This window comes from Sorex fumeus, unplaced genomic scaffold (genome assembly GCF_029834395.1).
Source record: "Sorex fumeus unplaced genomic scaffold, SorFum_2.1 ptg000122l, whole genome shotgun sequence".
In the NCBI taxonomy this organism is placed as follows: domain Eukaryota; kingdom Metazoa; phylum Chordata; class Mammalia; order Eulipotyphla; family Soricidae; genus Sorex; species Sorex fumeus.
In genome coordinates, this window is record NW_026606179.1 from 49,347,894 (window position 1) to 49,373,399 (window position 25,506).

The 25,506-nt window shown below is 58.4% G+C and overlaps 4 protein-coding genes across 10 annotated transcripts; 3 read left to right on the plus strand and 1 right to left on the minus strand.

The window, feature by feature from the left end:
- The first annotated feature begins 2 nt into the window (after positions 1-2).
- Positions 3-6,307, plus strand: FBXL8 (F-box and leucine rich repeat protein 8). The gene is made up of 3 exons (XM_056136024.1): positions 3-35; positions 2,819-2,998; positions 5,048-6,307. The coding sequence occupies exons 2-3, from the start codon at positions 2,847-2,849 to the stop codon at positions 6,018-6,020; spliced, it is 1,125 nt and encodes a 374-aa protein (XP_055991999.1). The 5' UTR covers positions 3-35; positions 2,819-2,846; the 3' UTR covers positions 6,021-6,307.
- A 420-nt stretch (positions 6,308-6,727) lies between these two features.
- On the plus strand, positions 6,728-10,593 carry HSF4 (heat shock transcription factor 4). Its single transcript, XM_056136021.1, has 12 exons — positions 6,728-6,956; positions 7,486-7,594; positions 7,693-7,820; positions 7,926-8,047; positions 8,216-8,291; positions 8,374-8,441; positions 8,801-8,894; positions 9,006-9,106; positions 9,225-9,452; positions 9,766-9,871; positions 9,970-10,038; positions 10,383-10,593. The coding sequence occupies exons 1-12, from the start codon at positions 6,840-6,842 to the stop codon at positions 10,467-10,469; spliced, it is 1,305 nt and encodes a 434-aa protein (XP_055991996.1). The 5' UTR covers positions 6,728-6,839; the 3' UTR covers positions 10,470-10,593.
- A 1,021-nt stretch (positions 10,594-11,614) lies between these two features.
- NOL3 (nucleolar protein 3) lies at positions 11,615-15,719 on the plus strand. The gene is made up of 4 exons (XM_056136028.1): positions 11,615-11,693; positions 14,243-14,546; positions 14,671-15,087; positions 15,177-15,719. The coding sequence occupies exons 2-4, from the start codon at positions 14,252-14,254 to the stop codon at positions 15,182-15,184; spliced, it is 720 nt and encodes a 239-aa protein (XP_055992003.1). The 5' UTR covers positions 11,615-11,693; positions 14,243-14,251; the 3' UTR covers positions 15,185-15,719.
- Positions 15,720-16,300: 581 nt separating this feature from the next.
- On the minus strand, positions 16,301-25,452 carry MATCAP1 (microtubule associated tyrosine carboxypeptidase 1). Of its 7 annotated transcripts, none has more exons than XM_056136035.1 (8): positions 25,268-25,393; positions 22,492-22,562; positions 19,945-20,570; positions 19,718-19,861; positions 19,359-19,491; positions 18,292-18,597; positions 18,081-18,178; positions 16,301-16,920 (listed from the first exon to the last, which is right to left on the minus strand). In XM_056136035.1, the coding sequence occupies exons 3-8, from the start codon at positions 20,515-20,517 to the stop codon at positions 16,756-16,758; spliced, it is 1,419 nt and encodes a 472-aa protein (XP_055992010.1). In that variant the 5' UTR covers positions 20,518-20,570; positions 22,492-22,562; positions 25,268-25,393; the 3' UTR covers positions 16,301-16,755. The 7 variants fall into 7 exon arrangements, with proteins under 7 accessions (XP_055992010.1, XP_055992008.1, XP_055992012.1 ...); XM_056136033.1 differs by having other exon boundaries at positions 19,945-20,573; XM_056136037.1 differs by lacking the exon at positions 25,268-25,393 and adding an exon at positions 24,769-24,934.
- Between the last annotated feature and the right edge of the window lie 54 nt (positions 25,453-25,506).

The following is a 25,506-nucleotide window of genomic DNA, read 5'->3' on the forward strand; positions in this document are numbered from 1 at the left end:
TGCTGGGCGAGCCGGCCGCGGGCTCCGCCGTGCAGGTAAGACTCGGCCCGGAGCTGCACGGGACCTCGGGCTTGCGCTTCTTGAATGAGGCCGGGGTTTGGGGGCGGTGAGAGCTACTCCTCTTCCTCTGGCTGGGGCCACGTCAGTAAGGGAGATGCCGCTGGGTCCAGGGCTCTCGGGGGGCGATCTCTGCGACTCCCCACGGAAGATCCGGGGGCCGGGGTGCAGGTGGAAATCAGGCCGAGGCAGCGTGTTCTTTATCTCGCTTGCATGCCGCGGTGTCTCTTTGCTTGCCTGTTTCCACTCGGGAGAAGCCCGTGTTCTCTTTCAGACACGCACTTTTCTCTTTCTCGCCCATCACATCCTTCTAAATAAATTTTAATAAAAAGAAAAGGGAAAAAAAAGAAATCTGGCCAAGATAACCAAAAGTGTCAAGTTGGGGGATAATAATGTAATTTGCCGAGGTGCAAGTTCCAGCAGGAACCGTTAACCTGAGAAATAAGTGAAAACAGAAACGTAGTATCAGCAAAGCTTAGAGTACCTTAAAATAACATTGCCACTTCCAAAACGACCGTACACTTTCCAGTGAGGCCTCCCGCAGAAGCCGCGCTCGCTGTCGGGTCTGCGGGTGTGTCTACACCGCCCACTGGAAGCTTTGGGCCTCTGAGGGTCAGGATCGGAGTCTAGGGGCCCTGAGGCCCCGAAGTCCCCAGCTTTTCTCTGCCCCGCCGGCCTGTCATTGAAAGCCTACAGGATGCCTCCCAGAGCCAGAAAGGGAAGGAGCCCGCCCCCCTTGGGCGGGTTCTGCTGAGCCCCACCCGCGGCACTGCTTCCTGATTGGCTTCCTGCCAATTAAGTCCCTAGAGCGCCCGCCCTATTAACCCTTCGGTTGGTTTTCGGCGTTTAGAGGGATAGGGCGAGGTTTCTCTGGCGTGCCCGCCCCACGTACTAATTGCAATTAAATTCTTGGGCCCTGCTCTTTCCTGAAAACTGATTTGTGAACAAGTGTCGAAATGATTCTGCTGCCAGGCTCTGTCTTAAAAGTCTTCATTTCAGTGGCCTTTTTATGTCTGTCTTGGTCCCAAATACTAAAGAAGCATATCCCTGAAAAATTTTTCTGGCTAGCTCAGAGGCACTGAGTATGTCTATGGAGCAGCGGCATGAGACATAAACAACGCGGGTGAGGTTGGCGAGAGCCACGGCCTTTCACCTTCTTCAGAGAAGACTGTAGTTAACAGGGAGAAAGAACCAAGGCATCCTCCAAAATTCATGAATCCAGACAAGGGATATGGCTCAACAGTAGAGCACTTGCATTGCATGTGTGAGACCAGGGTTTGAACCCGTGCATATTTCTCTCTCTCTCTCTCTCTCTCTCTCTCTCTCACACACACACACACACACACACACACACACACACATACACACACACACACACATATAATACTCTCACTCACACATTTATGAATTCACTTTATCAACTTCACCCAGAGGTCCTGGTCGTGTTCCTTCTGGTAGAGCATAAAATGTGGATTTTCTCACCAAGCGAGGAAGTAGTTTGGGGAAGTTCCTGCTCTTTGAGCTGTCTTCCACTGCCCTGAGAAAGGAGTTTAAAGAATCAGAGATCAGAGGCACCAGAGCAATAATTCTGTCGGTAAGGTACTTGCCTTGCATGTGGCCATCCTTTTGATCCCCAAAACCATATTGTCCCCTGAGCATCGCCAGGAGTGATCCCTGAGCACAGAGCCCTGAGCATTGCTGGATGTGGCCCAAAAACCAAAATAAATAATCATAAATCCAGGGCCAGGAGACAGTACAGAGGGTAGGGTGTTCCATGCAGATGACCTGGGTTAGATACCCAGTATCCCTTGTTGTCCCCCAGTCCTGCCAGGAATGATCCCTTAGCACAGAGTCAGAAATAAGCCCTGAGCATGACCAGATATGACCCCCTCCCCACCAAAAAAAAATTAATCAGAAACCCTATGGTATTCAGGGCCAACTTCATGGGCCTGAGTGCTTATGCTTACTTTATTAACTTAAAAAATTGATCTAGGGGCTGGAGAGATAGCACAGTGGGTAGGGCGTTTGCCTTGCAAGCAGCCGACCCGGGTTCGATTCCCAGTATCCCATATGGCCCCCTGAGCACCGCCAAGAGTGACTCCTGAGTGCAGAGCCAGGAGGAACCCCTGTGCATTGCCGGGTGTGACCCTACCCCCCAAAAATAAATAAATAAATAAAAGCAAAAAAATTGATCTACTGTCAGGGCTGGAGAGATAGCACAGCGGGTAGGGCGTTTGCCTTGCACGCAGCTTACCCAAGTTCAATTCCCAGCATCCCATATGGTCCCCTGAGCACCGCCAGGAGTAACTCCTGAGTGCAGAACCAGGAGTAACCCCTGTGCATTGCCGGGTGTGACCCAAAAAAGCAAAAAAAAAAAAATTGATCTATCTACAACTGTTTTGGGGGAGTGGGGGGGGAAGGCAGTAACACCCACCCACCAATATTTAGGGGTTACTTCTGGCTCTGCACTCAGGAATTACTCCTAGTGGTACTCAGGAGCAGATGGGGTGCCAGGGATCAAAGTCAAGTTGGCCACATGCAAGGCAAGTGAGTGCCCCTACCTGCTTTATTGTCACCCCTGCGCAACTGTGTGAAACTTCTAAACGCCAGTTTGAACAAAGGACTCCTGGTTCCCACTCTGACTGGGCCTTGCAGATTATGTAGCAGCTGCCAGGCCACGGTTATTTCTGTCCATGGCTTGTCCCGCTCCCTATGTCACTTTGGTCTTCTTGACCTCCTGATTTTCCTCCTCTCTCTCCAGGCCCTCAGCTGCCACTAAATGCCTAGCCATGACTGAGCATGGGGAGCAACTGCCAGAGGAGGTGCTGGCACTCATCTTCTGTTACCTGCCCCTGCCCGACCGTGCTGCCGCCGCCAGGGTTTGCAGGGCCTGGGCTGCCGCCGCCACCTGCAGTGCCGTGTGGCATGACGTAAACATCAGGTGAGCCCCTTCTTCCCCCTCACATCCTGCCACCCTGTTTTTTTCATTCTTCTCTGTGGAGTCAGGGAATGTGTGTGTGTCTGTATGTTGTTGTTGTTGTTGTTGTTGTTGTTGTTGTTGTTGCAGGGAGCCACTTTAAGTGGTGCTGGGGGCCACCAGAGTTAGTGCTGTGGCTTGGTATGCAGTCTCAAAGTCTATGATCTCACAGCTATGTGCTGTCCCACTCTGAACCACATCCCAGGCCTGAACTCTCTGCTTATTAAAAATTATTACCCATATTTGATTCCTGGCACCCATATATGGTCCCCTGCACTGCCAGGAGTGACCCTGGCTCACAGAACCAAAAATGGTCCCTGAGCACTGCAGGGTGTAGCCCCAAAACAAATAATCACTACTAATATTTATTGACTGCCTACTATGTGCTAGCCACTTTTCTCAGTTCCTTACATATAGTAACATATTTAATGCTCAAGAAAACTGGGGAGGGGGGCCCAGAGCAATAGTAAAGTGGATAGGTTGTTGTTGTGTTTTTTTTTCTTTTCCTGTCTTTTTGGGTCACATTTGGCAGTACTCAGGGACTACTCCTGGCTTTGTACTCAGGAATTACTCCTGGTGGTGCTCAGAGGCCCATATGGGATGCTGGGGATCAAACCCAGTTGGCCACATGCAAGACAAATGCCCTATTTGCTGTGCTATCACTCTTGTCCAATAGTAAAGTGGGTAGGGCGTTTGCCTTGCACGTGGCTGTCCTGAGTTCAATCCTCAACGGCAATTCATATGGTCCCCCAAGCCCCACCAGGAGTTATTCCTTGGTGTAGAGCCAGGAGTAAGCCTTGAGCACTGCCAGGTGTGCCCCAAAAACAAAGCAAATAAGAAAAAGAAAACCTATGTGGGGCCAGAATGAAAGGAGCTTTTTTTGCATGCAGTCGATCTAGGGTACATCCCTGACACCCCACAGAGTCCCCCAGATCCACCCAGGAACGATACCTGTGTGCAGAGTGAGAAGTAAACCCTGAGCTCTGCAGAGTGTGGCCCAAAAACCAAAGAAAGAAAGAAAAAGACAGAGAGACAGACAGAAAGAAAGAAAGAAAGAAAGAAAGAAAGAAAGAAAGAAAGAAAGAAACGTGGGCTACAGGGATAGCACAGCTGGTAGGGCGTTTGATTCCCAGCATCCCATATGGTCTCCCAAGCACTGCCAGGAGTAATTCTTGAGTGAGAGCCAGGAGTAACCCCTGTGTATCTCCGGGTATGACCCAGAAATCTAAAAAAAAGAAAAAAAGAAAGAAAGAAAGAAGAGAGGGGAAAGAAAGAAAAAGCCCATGTTGGGCTAGAGAGCTAGTTTAAGCAGCTGGAGCACAGGCTTCACAGGCAGGAGGCCCTGGTACCACCCCCCCCCACCTCCCCCCTGCCACACAGTCTCCCACGCCACTAGGAGTGATCCCTGGCACAAAAATCATCCCCAAGCACTGTGAGGTGTGGTCCAAACAGAAAGAAGAAAGAGCAAGCCGGTATGGTAGACAGGTAGTACTATCACCTCTTCTCCTCTGCCTGCACATAGGAAACTGAGGCAGAGGCCATCATTTCCGGCAGGTGACTCAGCTAAGGAGAGAGTCAGAACGTGACCCTCTTTGGTCAGAGCCCACTTAGAGTTTGCTAGGAAAAAGTGCCCAATTTCTCCAACACACCATGTTTTCAAATTGTTTAGACACAGATGACTTGATCCTTGGCTGGTTGTTGTTGTGGTTGTTTTGTTTCCGTTTGGGGGCCACACCCAGCGGTACTCAAGAGCTTACTCCTGGCTCTGTGCTCAGGGATCACTCCTGGCGGGGCTCAGGGGACCACATGGGGCTCCAGGGAAGAAACAGAGTTAGGGTTCACTGCTAGCATCAGCTACTACCTGGGGGCCACCTGGCATGGACCCGGAAGTGGGGAGTGCGGGAGCGGCAGAAGTGGGAAGGGAACCCAGACTGAGCGCGGGTAGAAGCTACTTCCTCATCGCTGGGCTGAGACCCCATCTTCATGCCTTGGTGCCTCTCCTCTTACCCCAAGTTGCGACTCGGAGCTAGAAAGCCTGTTGTCACTGTATCTGTCCTCCTGCCTGGATCACGTCCGCAACCTGGGGCTACAATTCGAGCCATCGAGGGAGCCCAGCCGCCGGAAAGTCAAGGAGTTGCTGACGACGCTGGCCGGCCGGACCCCGGGGCTACGCCGCCTGCGCCTGGAGTGCCGCGGAGAGAAGCCGCTCTTCGACGCGGGCCGCGACGTCCTGGACGCCGTGCATGCCGTCTGCCGGGACACGCGGGCGCTGCGCCACCTCAACCTGCGGCGCCTGCCCTTCACATTGGACGATGCGCTGGTGCTGCAGGTGGCACGCGGCTGCCCCGAGCTCCGCAGCCTTTTCCTGAACAACGACACATTGGTGGGCAGCGTAGGGCCCGGTTCAGTGCTCACGCTCCTCGAAGCCTGCCCGCACCTGTGTGCCCTCGGCCTGCACCTGGCCAGCCTGTCGCGCCCGGCTCTCGAGACACTGGCAGCGCCAGATCGTGCGCCTTTCGAGCTCCTGGTTCTTCGAGGCGCGTGCCCCGAGGATGCCCGCGCGCCGCCGCTGCCTGACGAAGCCTGGGCCGCGTTGCGCCGCCGTCACCCGGGCCTGGTGGTGGAGCTGGAGCTCGAACCCGCACTGTCCGGCGAGAGCGTGACGCGCGTTCTGCAGCCGGCGGTGCCCGTGGCCGCGCTGCGCTTCTGCCTCTCCGGGGACACCGTCGGGCCGCTGCGCTTCGCCTCGCAGCACTACGCCGCAACCCTGCGCACGCTCGAGGTGCGCGCGGCCGCCTCGGCCCAGCTGGACGCGGCGCTGGAGGAGCTGGCGGCGCGCTGCGCGGGGCTGCACGAAGTGCACTGCTTCTGCCTGGTGCGCCCGTCGGTGCTGGGGGCCTTCCGCGCGCACTGCCCGCGCCTGCGCAGTTACACGCTCAGACACACTCCGGCGCCACATCCATGGCGGCCCACACTCGTGGCGTGAAGGACGGAACCCCCTCTCCCCCCACCCCTGTTCATCCCGCCGCCGCCCCCGCGAGGGTGTGGTCTCAGAGAAGCCAGTGCGGGGGCCCAGGTGCTCCAACTACCTTCAGCATCCCGGGACTGGTGTTCCTCTGTGGGATGTCCTGGGGACCAGTCTAGGCCCACAGCACTGCGAGTTCTGGGCCAGCTCAGCGGCTCTGGCCATGGCGGGAGGGGGCAGGAAGGAGGCCACAGGGGGCCCTCGGAGGTGAATCTGAAATAAACCAACCCTGCAGTATTCCTGCGCCCTGTGAACGAGGGCGGGCTCTGACGGCGAATGACCGGCACATGTAGAGACCAGAGAGGCCATCTGGGTGGGAGACAGGTCGGGACCTCAAGGTCCCAAGTCCAAATTGGGGGAGGGGTGGGTGGAGGAGGCACGTCGGGGAGGAACACTCTTTCTTTTCAATGATAATTCCCCTGGATTCCGCGGGAGGGTGCAACCACCACCTTTTAGGACTTTCCCAGCTCACACCAGGCCGCCCCCCGGGGACTTTCTCCCCGGATGCAAAGAAGGAAGCAAGGGGCAACGAAGGGTGTAACTCGAACCCGGGTCACTCTCCCTGCTGTGCCCCGCCGCGCGCGCGCGCGCACAGTCCCAGCCGCGGCATCTGGGCGGCGGCCGGGTCTGAACCCCGCCCAGCAGTTCGCACGCGGCCGCCGCCTGACCCGGAGCCCCGGGGCGGAGCGGGGCGGAGCGGGCGGCAAACGCAGCACTTTCCGCCGCTCTGACTAGCCCGTGGCCGCCCGCAGCAGCGCAGAGCCTGGCAGACAGCGCGCCATGCAGGAAACGCCGCTGCCCGCGGAGCCGTGCCCCAGCCTCGTGCCTGCCTTCCTGGGCAAGCTGTGGGCACTGGTGGGAGACCCGGCCACCGACCACCTGATCCGCTGGAGCCCGGTGAGGGCCGGGGCCCTTCCTCCCCGTGAACGTGGCACACCCACCCACCCCCTGCCTCGGATGCTCTGGGGCGGTGGGTCCCGCCATCCAGCGGTCCGGGATGATTTACCCTGCGAGGGGCGAGCCAGATGGGGACGAGACGACCTCTTCCCGGGCTAGACCAAGTGAAGGGCGGGAATGGGGGCAGGGAGAGAGGGAGCCTCGAAGTAATCTCGGTCCCATTGCACCGCATCAGACAGGTGGGAAAATAGAGGCCCGAAGGGCTGTGGCTGACCGGGTCACTTTGCAGGCCCCTAGCCGGCAGGGGCTGGACCCCAGATCAGGCAGTCGCAGCTTTCGGGAGCCCTGGGCTGGGATGGAGTTGGGGTTCGCTTAGGGTCAGGCCTCTTGCCCCTGGCGTCGCCCCGTGTCCATGGGTGGATGGGGGAGCAAGCCGCTTGCGGAGCGGGTTCCTGGAGCGCAGGGCCTGGCGGGGGGCGGGCGCGGCTCACGGGTCTGCGCGACGGGAGGGCGGCTGCGTTCTCGGCAGAGCGGGACCAGTTTCCTGGTGGGCGACCAGAACCGCTTCGCCAAGGAAGTGCTGCCCCAGTACTTCAAGCACAGCAACATGGCAAGCTTCGTGCGGCAGCTCAACATGTGTGAGTGTCCCGGGGACGCGGGAGGCGAGTGGGGGACACCCCCCCCCGCACTCCCAGCGTGACATCGGGGTCCCGACACCCCCACCCCCGCTCCCTAGACGGCTTCCGGAAGGTGGTGAGCCTGGAGCAGGGTGGCCTGCTTAGGCCCGAGCGTGACCACGTCGAGTTCCAGCACCCCAGCTTCCTGCGCGGCCGCGAGCAGCTCCTGGAACGCGTGCGGCGCAAGGTGGGGGCGGCCTGCGGGAGTTCCCACCCCCCCAGGCGGGCGCGGCGTGAGACGGCTGGCCCTGGGCTCGGCACGCTCGCTGACCCCGTGGTGGTCCCACTGCAGGTGCCTGCGTTGCGCGCTGAGGATCGCTGGCGCCCCGGGGACCTGGGCCGGCTGCTGGGCGAGGTGCAGGCCCTTCGGGGCGTGCAAGAGAGCACGGAGGCGCGGCTGCGGGAGCTCAGGCAGTGCGGGGGGAGTGGGGGGAGAGGGCTCGGTGGGACCCTGGACAGCCCCTTCCCCTTCCTGCCTCGGTATCTGTCCTCTTGGGGGCAGGTCTGAGTTGGGCGCAGGTCTGAGTGGGCTGGGGCGGAGCGCACTCCCGGTGGGCCTCAGTGCGCTTCCCCCTCCCGCAGGCAGAGCGAGATCCTGTGGCGGGAGATGTTGGCGCTGCGGCAGAGCCAAGGGCGGCAGCAGCGGGTGATGGCCAAGGTAGACTCTCCTCCCTCCACAGGAAGTGCCCTTTTTTCCGAGGGTCAAACCCCTAAGACTTAACCCTTTGCTTCCTCTGCAGCTGATTCAGTGCCTCATTGGGCCCCTTCAGGGGGGCTCCACCAGCATCGCAGGAGCAAAGAGGAAGCTGTGAGCATCCAGCACCCCGCTGCCCCCCTGCACTTCAGTTCTCTTCACTCCTTCACCTGGAGAGCCCCCTTCCCAGACTCTTCCTGCCCCCCTTACCCCCCAGTGCTACCCAAGAACCCTCACTCCCAGATCCGGCTGCTAGACCTTATTCTCAAGGTTCTCCCTCCAGCACCCAGACCACCATTGTCCCAGCAGCAGGGAGACAGGCACAGATGGAACTGCCTCTCCACCCCCAGAGGGCCCATCTCTAGGGGAGCCCCTGCTGCCTCCGGCATGTGATGGCCAGGCCTCAGCTCTGCTGACTTGGCAGCTGGGGCCCCTGGGAGAGCCGAGCTCAGCCTGCCCTGCCCCCTACGTAGGTCCCTGATGCTAGAGGAAGGCAGCCCAACACCCACCAAGTTCAGCGCCTCCCCCCTACCTGGGGACCAGCAGGAGCCCTGCTTTCTCCACTCGGTAGGTTTTTCCTTTCCCTAGAGTACAGGTGAGCTAGGGGGTCGCCCCCCCTTCACACCCTCACACCTGTGGGTGCCGTATGGGTACTGACTGCATTCTGACTCTGTGCAGCCTCTCCCAGAGACCACACTGGGCCCCATCATCTCTGACATCCCAGAGGCCTCACTCTCCCCGGAAGGGACCCGGCTTTCTCCTTCCAGTGGTGTTAGGAGGTAAAGGGGACTGGCCTGAGCTTGGGAGCCTGGCAGGGGTCTGGCAGCTCAGAAGGCTGTAGGGGGTTCTGGGGGGTGCGCTGATGCCAGGGTTGAGCTGAAGCTTTACTTGGTGCAGGGAGACAGGCCTGGCATTGCTCAAAGAAGAGCCAGCCAGCCCTGGGGGGTCCAGTGAGGCTGGGCCAGCCACGGCCACTTCTGAGTGTGACTTCAGTGTGCCAGGGCCCCCGCGGCTGCCTGTGGCCATGGTGCAGGCCATTCTGGAAGGGAAAGGGAGCTTCTGTCCCGAGGGGCTCAGCAGCACCCACCGGCCTGAGCCCAGAGGTCCCAGGGAAGCAGCTGACAGGTAAGCAGTGAGCCCCCTCTTCTTGGGGGAGTGAGGGAATGGCATCCAAACCTCACACATGGGATCTGAGGACACCTACCACAGAAGGGGTGGACATACTCCATAGAGAGGAGCACCCCCATCCCAGCTAGCAGCCCAAGGCTAGCACAAAAGGCAGAGGAAGGCACCACGTGTGCCCCTTGGTACCCAGGATCCCCACCTGACGTTTTCCACCTGTAACCAGATTGAATCCTCATGTACCCCACCTCCTTGGGGACTTAAGGGGCAGGGGAGGGGGAAACTGTGGCCATCAGGCAGCAGTTCTTTGTCATAGGCGGTCTCTGGGCCCAGAGAGGCGCGGCCACAGCTCAGAGAGTCTGCTGCCTGCAATGCTGCTGCCAGGACCCCCTGAAAGTGTGGAGCTGGCAGGCCCCCTTGACGTAAGTACCCCTGCATCAGGGCAGGGCCTGAGACCCTGTGGGTCCAGCTCAGCTGTGGGTGAAGCCTGGAAGGGGCCCTGATACAGAGCCACCCACAGGCACCACTGGGCAGCAGCCTGCAGGGGCGTGAGTGGAGCCTGCCAGACTTGGAGATGGAGCTATCCCTGGTAAGAGAGCGTGGAAAGGGGGTGCTGATCCCAACCCTTTTGTTTGTGGCTGTTCTCTCTCTTCCCTGGTTTTCCTCAGCCACCCTTCATCCCAGCTGCTTCTTGGGGGTTCTCCCAAACAGATGCAGCCCTTGGTTCCAGAGGGGGGTGAGACTGAGTTGGCAGTCAAAGAGTTAAACTCCTCAGGCCAAGGTAAAGACCTAGACTCAGGGCCTGAACTATGGGCTGGGCCATGCATTTGTGTTTTGTGGGGAGGGGCAGAGTTGGGGAGGTTGAGCGTGGGGTTCCATCCTAACCTCCCAGAGGATGAGGCTCTGAGGCAAGGACTCCCCCTCTCCTACTAGCCAGCATTGCCGCACTTGGGTCACCACGCCTGCTGGACGCCCAGTCGGCTTTGGGAAGCCCACTCCTCGGCCTGCCCGGAGCTTTAGCCCTGTGCCACCGCCCGGAGAGCCAGGCGGAGTCCTACTTGGGCTCCGGTGCCAACCCCTCAGGCTGAGACCAGCTCCAGGGGGCACACCAGCTGCCGCCCCCACCTCGGTTTTCTGGCGCCCCCTGGCGGAAGTTGAGCGAAGGTCCTGCTGCTTGGTTCCCCTCTCTTACCAATGCTCATAAACTGCATTTCTCCACCCTGTTTTGGTTTATATTCATTCTTTCTTTTTTGGAGGGGAGGGGTTTTGGGGGGAATATGTGGCCACACCCAGCAGTGCTCAGGGGCTATTGATGGCTCTGTGCCCCCGGGGTCACCATAGACGGTGCATGAGATCTAACCTGGGTCCGCCTGGTGCTAGGCAAATGCCTTACCCCTAAAATTTCTCTGCCCGGGATGGAGCAATAGCACAACGGGTAGGGCGTTTGCCTTGCACGTGTCCGACCCGGGTCCGATTCCCAGCATCCCATATAGTCCCCCAAACACCGCCAGGAGTAATTCCTGAATGCAGAGCCAGGAGTAACCCCTGAGCATTGCTGGGTGTGACCCAAAAAGCAAAAAAACAAAATAAAATTTCTCTGCCCACCAGAGAGCACGGGGAACCAGGGATTTTACACTCGAGAAGCATCGTGTCTAGAACCACTTCCCCAAGGATGGCGGTGCCTGGGGAGCCTGCGCCTGCTCCCTATCTTCTGTCCCCAGATTCAGGGTTGGCAGTGACCACTGCGGCCTCCGGGAGCGGGGATTTCTGGGTCACATCTAGCTCCGTCACGCGTAGCCGGGCTCCCTGTTTGAACCTGAGCCGAGACTGGCAGCCTGGGACCGAAAGCGCCTGGGAACGGCCAGGCCCTTAACGGGCGCGGGGGCCCCGGGACCGCTGACCAGCGCGGGTGGGGGGGGGTGCGGGTCACGTGCACGAACCCGGGCTGCGCGCGGCCTCGGCCCGGCGTCCCGAATGGAATGCCCCCCAGACTACCTCCCCACCCGCTCCGGGTTCCCGGCAGCCCCGCCCCCGCCCGCTGCAGCTGCTGCCCGCACCCCACCCTGCCCAACCCTTTCTGCCTTGTCATCGCCTGCCCGCCCGAGCCCGGCCGCTGAGCGGTGCTGCCCGGAGCGCACGGAACCCCGAGACCCGACCCACCCACCGCTAGGGTGGGGGACAGAAACTTGAGCCCAAGCAGCCCCGCCCCCCCGCAGCGCTCCGGAGAGACTGCGTGGAGGGGAGGTAAGAGCAGCACGCGCGCACCCCTCACCCCTCCCTGACCACAGAGCCCTCCCAGAGGGGAAGAAAGGGAAGGGAGGGCTCTCGCCGCCCCCCACCCCCCGCTCCGATTCACGCCTAGAGCCACCAGGACGGATTGTGACAGCACTCCGGGATCTACTTTTTGTTTGGGGGGCACACCCTGCGGTGCTCAGGGGTTACTCGGGGCGGGGCTCTGGGGTGCCGGGAATGGAACCTGGGTCAGCCACGTGCAACGCAAGCACCGTACTGCTTCGCTTTGGCTCCCACCCGCCCACCACCACCGCCACTACCTCACACACAAGTGTCGGCTTCCGAGCTTGCAGTCTGGGGGGTAACAGCAGCTGAGGCCACTGCACGGTGGACAAGAGGAAGGGCAGGACCCAGGATCATGGAATAAGGAGTCTAACATGGGCAGCCCGGAGGAGGGACCAATCCAGCCCACCCTTTTTCTTCCTGCCCCTGGAGAGAGACTGTACCTCTCACCTGGGACTTCCGACCCCGGGGTTGGTGGGGTGGGGGAGCTCAGCTGAAGAGCACTGAGGGTCCATTGCAGTTCAGCGGTGTCAGGATGCTGAAGAGGGTCTGTGCTGTGCACTAGGGTAACAGGAGGGGTCATTCTGCCTTGGGTACCCTCTAGGCAGTGGAGAACATGAAGACGCTGGAGTCTGGGAGGTGGGACAGAAGGGAAGGGAATTCCAGGCTCAAGGAACAGCAGATGAGAAGGTTTAGAAGCACCAGGGGCTTGGCAAGATAGAGTGCTGGTGCCAAACGGGGAAGCCTGGCTACTTGGGGCCAGGGGTCACCGGAGCAGTGTGGGCAGTTCCCTTGGGCAGGATGGCTCAGAAGGCTGTGGGAGTTGAAGTTCTTCCTGGCAGGAGACCCCTCTGTACTTGAGTCTGGTCCCATTCTCTGAATGGGCTCCTTGTGGAGATACCCACACTTAATCCCAGAGGCAACCGAGCCCAGCACTGGCGGGGACAGCAGGATGGAGTGAGGTGCTCAGAGATTCCAAGGAATGAGAGACCCAGAAGTTGTGAGGGGGTGGCACTTGGCACACATGGGGTACAAGGGACAGAGAGGAGCAGGGGTAGGTATGACCCTTCTCTGTTCAGCATCTCAGGGGATGGGGGGCTGACCCCTCCATATGACCAAGAGGGGTGAAGTGACAGGGGCATAGCATGGCATAGCATAGCATGGTGAGAGGGACCTGGAGGCAGGATGGGGGCAAGGCCAACTTCTCTCTGCCAGACCTAGAACCTGTTGAGGGGCTGAGGGATCCCAAAGTCATTCTGTGAACAGAAGGGATCTGGAGTGACCTCTCTGCTTCTGATGTCGGGTGCTTGCTTTCTGGTCAGGCCACTTCAGCAAGGAGCCGTCATCCTTCCTTGGCAAAAAATGGACAGCGCAAATAAGAGTTGGCCTCAAACCTTCTAGTCCAGAGAGTCTCTCAAAATGGGAGGCTCCACGGAGGGAGACTGGAAAAGTTCAGCGTGTGTGGGCAGCGCTGCTGAGTTGGCCTACAGGTGTCCCCCAAGATGGTTGAGTCAGCCAGGGAACAGGACACAGGTGTGACCCAGGTAATGTCAGCAGAGGCTGCTCAGAGCCAGGCCTGGAGAATCCCTCTGGCCCTGTTCAGGAGCCAGGGAAGGGCAGGGGACCTGGAGGGAGCGGGGTGGGAAGGAGACAGACTCCCCCCAACAGGTGAACTCCCTGCATGGAGACTGTGCTCTGGGCACAGAGGGGGTTCAGGGCTCTGTGGGGGAGAGGCTAGAAGTGAAAGCCTGAAATTAGAAAGTGAGGACCAGGCAGCAATGGTACAGCAGGTAGGGTATTTGCCTTGCACAAGGCCAGCCTGGGCTCAATCCCCAGCATCCAATATGATCCCCTGAGCCCCACAGAAGTAATTCTTGAGTGTAGAGCCAGTAGTTACCCCTGAGATCGCTGGGTATGACCCCCAAATCAAACCAAAAAAGAAGTGGAGCTGGTGGGGCCAATTCAATAGTACAAAGGGCAAGGTGTTTGCCTTGTACGCTGCTCGCATGGGTTCAATCCCAGACCACCATGGGCTCGGGGGACCATCTAGGAGTGATCCCTGAGTGCAGAGCCAGGACTAAGCCCTGAGCACAGCTGGGTGCTGGCCCAAAGGAGCAAACTAAATAAAGAGGTGAGGATGACAGAGAATTCCAGATCACTTAGGTCTTGCTACCCCTTAAGGTGAGGAAGTGGGTTGGGGGCAATATAAGCGGATAAAGTGGGGCTGGACCGATGGCATGAAGTGGCACGCTTGGCAAGACCGGCAGACAGCCAGGCTCTGGAAGGCAGCCCGGTCCGGGAGGCGGAGTCAAAGAGTAGAGGAGGGTGCTTGGGGCGCAGGGAGAGGAGAGAAGAGCCACCGCTGACATTTAGGAAAGGAATTGAGACGACCCTATAGAAGCGACCAGAAAGGCCGAGTCCCGGGAGCTGCGCACTCGCAGAGAGAAATCAAAGGCAGGGGCGTCCCGGCACCCACGACCTCTCTTCCCTCCTCGCAGGCAAGCACCATGGGGAACGCGCAGGAGCGACCTTCAGAGACCATCGACCGCGAGCGGAAGCGCCTGGTGGAGACGCTACAGGCCGACTCGGGGCTGCTGCTGGATGCGCTGCTGGCGCGGGGCGTGCTCACGGGGCCCGAGTACGAGTCGCTGGACGCGCTGCCCGATGCCGAGCGCCGGGTGCGCCGCCTGCTGCTAGTGGTGCAGAGCAAGGGCGAGGCCGCCTGCCAGGAGCTGCTGCGCTGCGCCCAGCGCACCGTGCGCGCGCCCGACCCCACCTGGGACTGGCAGCACGTGGGCCCCGGTGAGCGCGCGCGGGGCGGGGCGGGGGAGTCGGGCCGCCGCGGGGGGCGTCTCCGCCGCGGCAAGGGGTGGGTGGGGTGTGTAGACGATCCCGCAGTAGGGTAAAAGGCGTCTCTCCTCCCCAGGGTACCGCGACCGCTACTACGATCCTCCATGCCCAGGGCACCCGACTCCCGCATGCCCTGGGCTGCCCCGAGCGTCCGACAATGATGGGACGCGGGGACCTGAGGGCCCCGAGGCAGGGATATCGGGAACCGTCGGGGAGCCGGAGCGGGAAGCTGAGACACTTGACGGGATTGAGCCGGAGTCGGAATCTCAAACGGATCAGGATCTGGAGCCGGAACCCGAAGAGTCAGAGCCGGCACAAGAGCCAGAAGCCGAACCGGAGCCGGAACCTGAAGAGCCCGAGCCCGAGCCGGAGCCGGAACCCGAAGAGCCTGAGCCAGAGCCGGAGCCGGAGCCGGAGCCGGAGCCCGAGCCCGAGCCCGAGCCCGAGCCAGACTATTCCGAGCCAGACTACGGGGCTGGGGATGAGTCAGAAGGTATGAGACAACCTCAATGCCTAGCCGGTTGGAGGAAGGGTGTGGTTTGGGGGGCACCTAATTCATCGCTCCCCTCCCATTCTCTCTAGATTCCTGAATGCCTCCGTGCTGCCCGGCCTGGACTCCAACGAGGCCTTATCTGCCCAGGGCCGCTGGATGGAAACTCACTCCCGAGGGACCACTTGGCTCTGCCCAAGAACTCCAGTGTGACCTGGGCAGCCGTGTGCCCCCTGCCCCATTCTCAGCTCCAAATTGTCCACAACATATTGGGATCCCAGCCCCAAGCCCCCGTAGGACAAGAGTCTGCCTCCTGCAGCCTCCTCCATGGCCCTTTCCTCCCTCATGGCCTTTCGGGGGCCTGGCACCGAGAGCGAGGAAATGGACCCCTCCCTCCCACATCGGGAGGCCTGGAGCTCATCCCCTGGAAGTGAATCTAGGAGAGGGCTCCATGGTGAGGCACATGCCTTGCAAGTGTGAGAGGCTCTGGGTGGGGCGGGGGGGAATGGAGGAGGAGGGAGGATCTTAGGGGAGCCGAGCACACACACATCACTGTAACCTATTTTAATTGACTGGCTTCTCTTGGGACAGAGCTCGGGGAGGGTTCTGACCGGTACATATACATTCGCTAAATGAGTAAGGACTTTCCAGCCGTGTTTCTGTTTCTGGTTTTGGGCCACCTGGTGGGGAACTAAGGCCCAGGGTGGGAACGAGATTCGGACAAGACACACAACTGAGTTGGTGGACAGGACATGTCACCCATCTCTGCCCCTCCTGTCTTAGAGGGATGAACTTGGGACCTGGAGTGAGAAGGGCCCTGCCCCTCAGGCTGACTGTGTCTACTGCCGCCCCATGCCCAGCAGTCAGAGGGCATGAGCCAAGACAGGAGCAGAGAGGCCACTGCAGGGGTGAGGGTGTCAGGCGGGCGAGGACTCACAGGGTGGAAAGGACTTGTGTGTGTGTGTGTGTGTGTGTGTGTCTGTGTGTGTGTGTAAGAGTGCTAGAGAGGGAGCAGGGAGAGGAAGTGGTGAGGGAAAAGAGAGTTGAGGGGGAAAGATGGGTGAGAGTCGGGCCTGGAACAGACTGGCTTAGAGAGGGGGACCTGCTCCCTCTACCAGACCAGAGGGGCTGGGGCATGGAAGCGGGGACAGATGCACGAACAGGGGCAGGAGAGAACAGCTTAGATCCTGCCCTTGCTCCCTGTGACAGCCAACACCGCTGTCTCAGGCAATCACCCCAGGAGAAGGGAGACACCCCCCCACCTCCACAGGACCCAGTGAGAGGTAGACAGCGTGAAAGCTGGAGGAGCACCGAGGGGCCGGGTGGGGGAAGGGAGAGAACATGGAATGAAGAGAAGACGTCCAAGGGCACATCATGCAAGGACAAGTTTCTACTCCCACCCCCGCCCCCATCCATGCAGTTTCTGCCTCCTCCAGAGCACAGGAGCAGGCAGGAGGCAGGAGGGCGGGCAGCCTGCACTGCTGCTGAAGGGCTTTCGGGAGGCTGGGGGTCGGGGCAGGGGGACACAGAGCCCCTGAGGTTGCTGCTCCTCCTCCTTCCTGGATGCTCCTGCTCTTCCAAGTCCCCCGAGAAACACTCAGATCATGGAAGCACGCAGCTGTCATGTTCTGGACGGACCCGAGGGCCCCGGGTCCGGGGTCTCCCGCAGCCTCAGTCAGGCAGCAGACGGCCCAGCTCTGCCTCGTCCAGCCGGTTAGTGGCCATGATGTGCTCCAGCTGCTGCCGGTAGCGCGCCAAGTCCTGCATGAAGTGGGGCACCCGGGTCTTTTCCAAAACCCCATGGGGCCGCAGGTGGTCTATATCCTCATAGGATACCTGCAGGGAGAAGGGAGAGCCTCAGGAACAGGAAGCGAACCCAGCTTTAGGCAGCTGCGGCCTGGAAAGGTTGGTCTCTCCTACAGCCTGGCACCCACAGGGCCTTCATCTCCAAACCTGGGGTCCCGCTGCCTCTTGCTTACCTACCCCTGCGCAGGCCCCTGGGCCATCACCCCACTTTGCCAAGCCCACCCTCAGTCCCCACCATCAGATCCTGTCAGCCTCCTGTCAGGTTGAGTTGAAGTGATTCTCTCTGTTTTGTTTTGTTTTTTTGCTTTTTGGGTCACACCCAGCGGAGCTCAGGGGTTACTCCTGGCTTTGCACTCAGGAATTACTCCTGCTGGTGTTCGGGGGACCATATTGGATGCTGGGATTCAAACCCAGGTCGGCCACGTGCAAGGCAAACGCCCTACCCGCTGTGCTATCACTCCAGCCCCAAGTGATTCTCTCTGAAGCTTTCCCAGGCCCCGGGCCACCGTCAGCTGTGCAGGACTAACTATCCGAACCTCTCCCAAGGTCCCTTCCTAGACTATCTCCCCCTTCCCACCTCCTGTGACATCTGTGGATGGGTCGTGGTTTGGGTTTGGGTTTGGTTTTGGGGGAGGCTATGCAGTGCCAGGGACAGCCTGGGGTGCTGGGAGCTGTGCAATGTCCCGTCCACTCCTCTCATCCTTCCATTCCTGCTTTCTCCACATGTGCTTGGCTTCCTCGGCATGGCACAAAGGCCCCCAAATGTCTCCAAGCTTTCCCGAGTGCCCCCTGATGAGGAAAGCGCCCCTCGTCGGAGCATGGACAGCACACACTCACCCTGCGTGCGGGCTCAGGCGCGTATTTCTGGTTTTATTTCTCGTCCACACCAGGAGGTACTCAGGGTTTACTCCTAACTCTGTTCTGAGCGAGCACTCCCGGCAGTGCTCGGGGACCATATGAGGTACCTGGGATTGAACTGGAGTTGACCTGAGTGCAAGGAAAGTGCCTAAACCCTCATATGTCCCTTTGCCCTCTAGTTTACTTACAGTTTTCTCGCACTGCCTCTCATCAGGCACCTAGGTCGGCCTGCCAGCCTCCCCACTGGAAGGACATGGCCTCCGGGAGCTCTGAGGAGCATTACTCAGAAGTTCAGGGAGCACAGGGTGGAGGGGAAGGCCGCGAACCCTCACCTTGCCCAGCGAGGTCAGCATTGGGAAGTCGATGGTCTGGCGGTGCCTCAGAATGCGCACGATGCCGTCCAGGTACACCTGGTCCTTGCTGAAGCAGCCTGTGGGCAAGGGAGCACGGTGAGCTGAGTCCATTCCAGCCCAGACCCTGTGCTGCCAAACCTTAACCCCCCCATCCTCCCCTCCATGCTTGGGGTCCCGCCGGGGCGCCCACCGGGCTGCGAGGTGTCCGTCTGGCCGCGCTTGGCCCGCACGCAGTATTCCCAGCGCACGTCGGCGTCCTGCACGTAGCGCGCCAGGTCTTGGAAGAGTTGGCGGAAAGACATGGCAGCGGCGCGGTGGATGGTGTAGTAGAGCAGCGCGGCGCGCCACAGGAACGGGTGCTTGCGGAACAGCACGCTGTGCAGGCTGGCCAGGCCCTCCTCTGTGGGGTTGGCGGGCCGCAGCCCATACTGCAGCCGGCCCTCGGCGCTGCGCCACGGCTGGCGCGCGTTGTTCACGCCCCGCAGATAGTGTGTGCCTGGTGATGGGGGGAGAAGGCGGGACAGAGGGAGGCAGCGCTGGGCAGGGTGGCCCCGGGGTTCCTGGCTTGCCCAGGGCGCTGGACTTTCCCTGGCTGGCACTCAGGCTCTCATGAAACAAATGCAAACACATCCAGGGCCTGGAGATGTGGGGACCCTCCTTGGCTGAAGTCCCAGAGGCTCATGTGTAAGAACTTCTCACCCATCCTGGATCACCCCACCCCATCCCACCCCCGTCAAAAAAAAAAAACCCTCACATTGACCCCCAACTTGTCCAGAGTTACACTCCCATATTTGGACGGTCAAGCACAATCATCTTTTGCACTAAGCAACAGGATTCTTGAGGAGGAGACAAAGGAATGGTAACTGGTGCTTAGTGCCCTCCACCAGCTGGGCCTTCTCCCAAAAAGCCAATTCCAGTCTCAGGATCTAGCTTTCTAGTCACCCCCAAGGGCCCACAGGCGGCAGCCTTAGTGGGACCGGTCGCAGCCTTGTCCCCACTGTCAGCAGAAGTTAGAGAGGAAGTGAAGGAGGAAAAGAGCGTGGGAAGGAGCTAGAGGTGAATGTGAGCCCACAAGTTAGCGAGCATGATCCAGAGGGAGGATGGAGCTGATCACCAAGGGAACGGGCTGGCCCCCCTCCCTCAGGGGGACGGGGAGACAGAGATAGGCTGGGGGCTACTGCTACTGGGATCCCTCTCTTCCCCCCTACCCCAGGCCCCCTTTATCCCTACCCACCCAGCGCCCACTCACGTGCTGACCTATCTCATGCCGAAGCATGCCCTCTAGCCAGTACTGGCGGGCTCCGCTGAGGTTGATGGCCAGTGTGGGTCGGCTGTTCTCCACCATCATCACGGCCTGAGACAGCAGGTCCTCACTCAGCTGCACCACGACCTGCCGGGCAGAAGCACCCCCACCCCGGGGGTCAGTGTCTAGGTGGGCCCACGAATGCCATAGGGCAACTAGGCCAAGGCCCCGGCCAGGCCACCCACCCCGCCTCCCTTCATCAATCAGCTCTACTCTGAGCCAGGGCCAGAGCCTGCATGGCCCAGGCCTGTGACTATCCACCTTGGAAGGGGCACGGAGCAGACAGGCCGTGCAGGAAGGCGGGCAGGCTCACCTCTCCGGCGCAGCCTTCCTTCTGCATGTATTTGCGTGCGATGGACCAGATCTGGCACTTGGTCAGCAGCTGGCCCCCGGTGACAGCCTCAAATTGTTCATAGGTGCCAAACTTCTCCAGGACGGCCTCAATGATGCCAACTGCCTGCACACAGGGCCGCAGTGGCTGGTGAGGGCCGGGCCTCTTGGGTGGTGAGAGCCAGGGCAAAGTGGGCAGGCTGGACTGACCTGGTGGATGAACTGTCCCGACGCAGCACAGTATTTCTCCAGCACGGCCGTGGGCAAGGGCTCCTGGTACTTGAACTGCGGGTTGTAGGTGTAATGGGACTGGAAGAACTTGAGCCGCTCATCGTCCATGTTGGTTGGCCGCAAGGCCACCAACATGCAGGGGCTCTTGCTGGTCCAACTCTTGCTGGCTTCCTTTCGCGTCTTAGCAATGTGAGGCAAGGAGGATGCGGGCCGCAGGGTGCCCCTGCCTGGATCCAGTCCCCGTTTAGGTGTGGCCCGACCGTGGCTGCTGTGGCCCCGGTGGCCGGTACTGTTTATCGTGCAGGTGCTCTCGCTGCGATGCATGTGACTACGGCGGGCCACACGCAGCTCCGAGAAGGGCTGTGGCTCAGACTCGCAGTGCAGGCCAGAGGGGACTGACAGGGCCAGAGGCAAGGCCAGGGACCGAGGCCAGGGATACAGCGGAGTCCCATCGCGATCTGCAGGCTTCAGCCTACGGCCCAGGGACGAGGGGCTGGCTGGCAGACTGGGCGGTGCCTGTTCATACACCTGCGTCCCTGAGTCCAGCACCATTCTGTCCCGGGAATCACATTCGGCGGGGTCACGCCAACTCCTCACACTGCTGGCTTCTGGGGACACAGAAGGGTACGTGGAGGCCAGTGTGATTGGGAGTGGTCTAAGGAACACAGCCCCTTTGGGGTCCTTTCTGGGCCCAGGGACTGCCACGAGGGAGGTGTAGGTGACTGCCCCATCCCAACTCCATTCCCTGCAGCAAGTTCAACCAAGTAGGCAGTGAAGAATGAAAGAACAAGAGAAAGGACTTTTGGGCCAGAGCGATAGCACAGTGAGGAGGGTGTCTGCCTTGCATGTGGCTGATCCAGGTTTGATCCCCCTCATCCCATATGGTCTCCTGAGCACCACCAGGAGTAACCCCTGAACATCACGGGGTCATTGTCACTGTCCTCCCATTGTTCATTGATTTGCTCGAGCGGGACCAGTAACATTGTGAGACTTGTTACTGTGTTTGGCATATCGAATACATCACGGGTAGCTTGCCAGGCTTTGCCATGCGGGCGAGATATTCTCGGTAGCTTGCCGGGCTCTCTGAGAGGGGTGGAGGAATCGAATTCCGGTCGGCCGTGTTGGCTGTGTGCAAGGCAAATGCCCTACCTGCTCCAGCCTGGGTTGTGGCCCAAAAATAAATAAAATAAGGTAAAGGTCCTCCCGTTGTTCGTCGGTTTGCTCGAGCGGGCCCAGTAACGTCTCCATTGGAGACTTTGTTGTTACTGTGTCTGGCATATCGAATACGTCACGGGGAGCTTGCCAGGCTCTGCCGTGCGTGCGAGATACTCTCGGTAGCTTGCTGGGCTCTCCGAGAGGGGCGGAGGAATCGAACTCAGGAGGGCCATGTTGGCTGCGTGCAAGGCAAATGCCCTACCTCTGTGCTATCGCTCCAGCCTCAACAGAGAAAAAGTCTTACCCATTACTTAGATAATATTTAAGAGCTTAAGACCCTCAGATGCTCTAGTGATACTTACTGTGCCTAGGCTGGGAGCTGGTACAGGGTAGTTTCAACTGCCCGAAAAACTTATCACCTCCTTTTACCTCCTTCTTTCTTGTTGTGGGGACCACACCCAGGTCAGGGCTTATCTCTGGTTCTACACTCAGGGGTCACTCTTAGTAGGTGTGGCTGACCATTTGGGGTACTGGGGATTGAACTCAGGTCAGCTGCATGCAGGGTAAAGCACTTTACCTGCTGTACGAACTCTCTGGCCCCTCTGGCATTTACTCAGCACCACCCACTTCATAAGCCCATTTTGCTTCAGAAGTTTGCTATAAAAAGTTAAAAGCTGGGGCTGAAGCAATAGTACAGCAAGGAAGGTGCTTGTTTTGCATGTGGCCAACCCAGGTTCGATCCCTGTCACCATCTATGGTCTACTGAGCCCTGTGCTAGGAGTGATCACAGAATGCAGAGCCAGGAGTAAGCCCTGAGCACCACCAGGTGCAGCCCCCAAAAACAAATAAATAAAATTAAAAGTGAAAGGATCATTCTATCAGAAAAGCAACCAGAGCAACTTCGCTCAGCCTGAATAGTTAGTCCCTGCCCCCGCAGGGGTGCTCTCTCCTTTAGGACATTTGTTCAAATCCAAACCAGAACCAACTTCCCGGGAACAGAGGGAAGCTTTGGCGAATCCAAGCCAGCCCCTGGCCCTGGCCCGTGCCTTGAACATCTTCCCAGGTGTCATTTAAGGCTGTATCAGGGCTGTATCAATAGGGCATTTGCCTTGTACATGGCCAACCTGAGTTCTAATCCTCAGCATCCCATACGGTCCACCAAGCACTGTCTGGAGTAATTCCTGAGTGCAGAGCCAGGAGTAACCTCTGAGCATCACTGGGTGTGACCCAAAAAGAAAAAAAAAAGCTGTATCAGCACTCCAGTACCCACTGCCCCCATACCTGGGCTCAGTCCAACCCAGTCTCTCCCCAGAGACTGACCAACGGCTCCAGTTGCCCAGTGACAAAACTGCAGCATTTCTCTTCTCCTACCTCTCCTGCATCCTCAGCCTCTTCCTCTCTACTAGATTCTTTCCATCAGCAGAAACACAAGCTGTTACCATCTGTCTCAAAAACAAAACAAAACCTTCACTGGGTCTCTCATCCATGAGGACATCTTGTATCTCCCTCCATTTACCCCTCATTGAAGTACCTTGAGTTGGCTATAGTCAGGCTCCAGGCTTCCTTTTCTGTTTTGTTTTGTTTTGTTTTGGGCCCACACCCTGCAATGTTCAGGGGACTTTAGGGGATGCCAGGATTGACTCAGGTTGGCCAGTGTTCTACCTGCTGTACTATCAATCTGACCCCTCTAATTCCTTCCTTGCATGGATTTGCTGCTGCTGTTTTTGGTTTGTCCTGCTGGGAATCAAACCCAGGGCCTTACATCTGCAAGGCTAATGCCCTACTGCGGAGCCACATCCCCAGCCTCCCATGGGCCTCACCCACAGGTGCTCAGGGTTTACTCCTGGTTCTGTGCTAAGAAATTACTCCTCATGGGGCTCGGGGGACTATATGGGATGCTGGAGATCAAACTTAGGTCAGCTGTGTGCAAAGCAAGCACCTTCCCTGCTGGACCCTCAGTCTGGTCCCTCCCATTCTCTTTGAAGTTTCAGTCCACTCCTTCCTTGGAGGGAGCGGAGCGTGTATCCACAGCAACTGAACTCACCAAGGTCACCAGTGATCTTCATACCAATCAACAAGTGACAGTAATCACTCCATTCTGAAACATGTTCATGTGACTCCCCAAATTCCCTGGAATTTAGTTCTGCCCTCACTGGCTATTTGCCCTTGGTCTTCCTTTCTGGTCTTCTCTAGCTCCCTTACTCAATGCTTCACAGATTGGAAACCATTTTTATCCAATCACACTTACTTCCTGAGGATCTCCATCCACTCTCATGGCTTTAAAACACATCATCCCAGGGCTGGAGCGATAGCACAGCGGGTAGAGCGTTTGCCTTGCACACGGCCTACCCAGGTTCGATTCCCAGCATCCCATATGGTCCCCTGAGCACCGCCAGGAGTAATTCCTTAGTGTAGAGCCAGAAGAGTAACCCCTGTGCATTGCCAGGTGTGACCCAAAAAGCAAAAAAAAAAAAAAAAATCATCCCAGACTTATGGGCCAGACAGTATAGTGGGTAAAAAGCTTGCCTTGCACATGACTCACCAAGGTTTAATTCCCAGCACCCCAAATGGTCCCCCAAGCCCTTGAGGTGTGATCTCTGAACACAGAGCCAGTAGTAATCCCTAACAACTGCTGGGGGTGGCCCCAAAAAAACACAAAAATAAATAAAATAAAATACAACATCCCAGACTTAGACCACAAACTTCAGACCAGTGTTGCTAGTTTTCAATTTAGCATATTTATTTGAATCCTATTACAAGCATCTCACACTGAACATTTACCTGTGTTTGGAATCCCCTTCCCACCATGTAACTGCTGGGGTTACTCACTTCCCTTAGGTCTCTGCATAAACATGCTAACAGAAAAGCTGTCCCAAGGTCTGAAGAAATAGTACACCAGGTAAGTAAGGTACTTTCCTTGTATGTGGCAGACCTGGGTTGAATCCCAGATACCCCATGCGGCCCCCCAAGCACCGCCAGGAGTGATCCCTGAAGACAGAGCAAAGACTAAGTCCTAAGTAGCACCAAGTGTGGCCCCCCAAAAAAAACAAAAGAAAGGAAGGAAGGAAGGAAGAAAGAAAGAAAGAAAAAGGAAAGGAGAAAGGAGAAACAGAAAAGCTGTCCCTAAGCACGTATAAAGGAGTAAATCTGCTCTCCTTTGTCTACCGCGATCTCCCCTTCCCCCCACTATTGTTCTCTGTTCACTTAGTACCATAGATAATTATGTTTGCTCCTTTTAAGCATTCAGAGCATTGTCCCCGGAATGGTACCTGATCTAGAGCAGTTACTCAGCAAATAAGAAATCCAAAATCCCTTCTCTTTGTCAGCAGAGAATCATTCCTTCCCTGCAGTTTCTCCATTTAGATCCCCACCCACCTCCCCTCTAAGCCTCCTTCCACCCTGCCTCGTGAACAGCTGCTTGGAAAGATTTCAGGCCTCAGAATTTACTCCTTTCAATTAACTAGACACTCTTCTGGACTCCACCGGTTTCTGGGCCTCCACCAGTCCCCTGCTTTCATTTGGACTATTGCTTTGAAATTTTCAGGATACGCCTGTTTCTTTCATGTCTCAGCCCTTACCAAGAACACCCTCCCAAAATCTCCCTGGAGCAAATTCCTAAGCATTCTTCAGGGCTCCTGTAGGCCTCACCTCCTGGGGAAGCCTCCCCAGCCGTCTTAACGGGTCCCAAAGGTTAGGCGACTTCTTTGCCAGCTAGGATGACACTGTGGCGCATAAGTCCGAGTACCCCTAACGTCCCCTGAACTTCCCGAGGGCAGGGACGGTTTTAATTCACCCCATTTCTCAAACATCCAGCAGCACTGGATGCAGAATGAATGAAAGAGGCTGGGGGGAGGAGCCCAGGATGAAGGCGGAGTCCGGTGACAAATGAGAGGGTGTGGCCCACGCCAATAAGAAACTTCAGGAGATAACGTGGCAGACAAGCCAATGGGGACGGGGAGCTCCAGGAGGGGCGTGACCTGTAGCCAATAGGGTTCGGGGAATGAGGTGTGGGCGTGCCCAATGGAGGGCGGGGCCACAGGACAATGGAAGTGGGGTACCCAGGCAGAGGAGAAGGGACCCCCCCAACATAAGCCTTCTTTTCGGATCTCTCGGGGTGAGGGAATTCTGTCCGCGTTGCGCACCCCACCTGTTCGCTCCTGTTTTCGCCGCCGCCGTTTCCGCTCCGCAACACAGGTCTCTGGCAGCCCGGGCCGCGGGAGCCACCACTGGTGACGCACGCACCCGGGCGCGCGCACGTTCCCACGGAGCCGCGCGCTGAAGCATCCAGCTTGGCGGCCACGCGCGCCGGAGAAGAGAGCTGAGGGTCGGACCAGGCAGCTGGGGCTGCATCCGCCCCCGGGGCCCGCCTCTGGGCGGGGCGTAGTC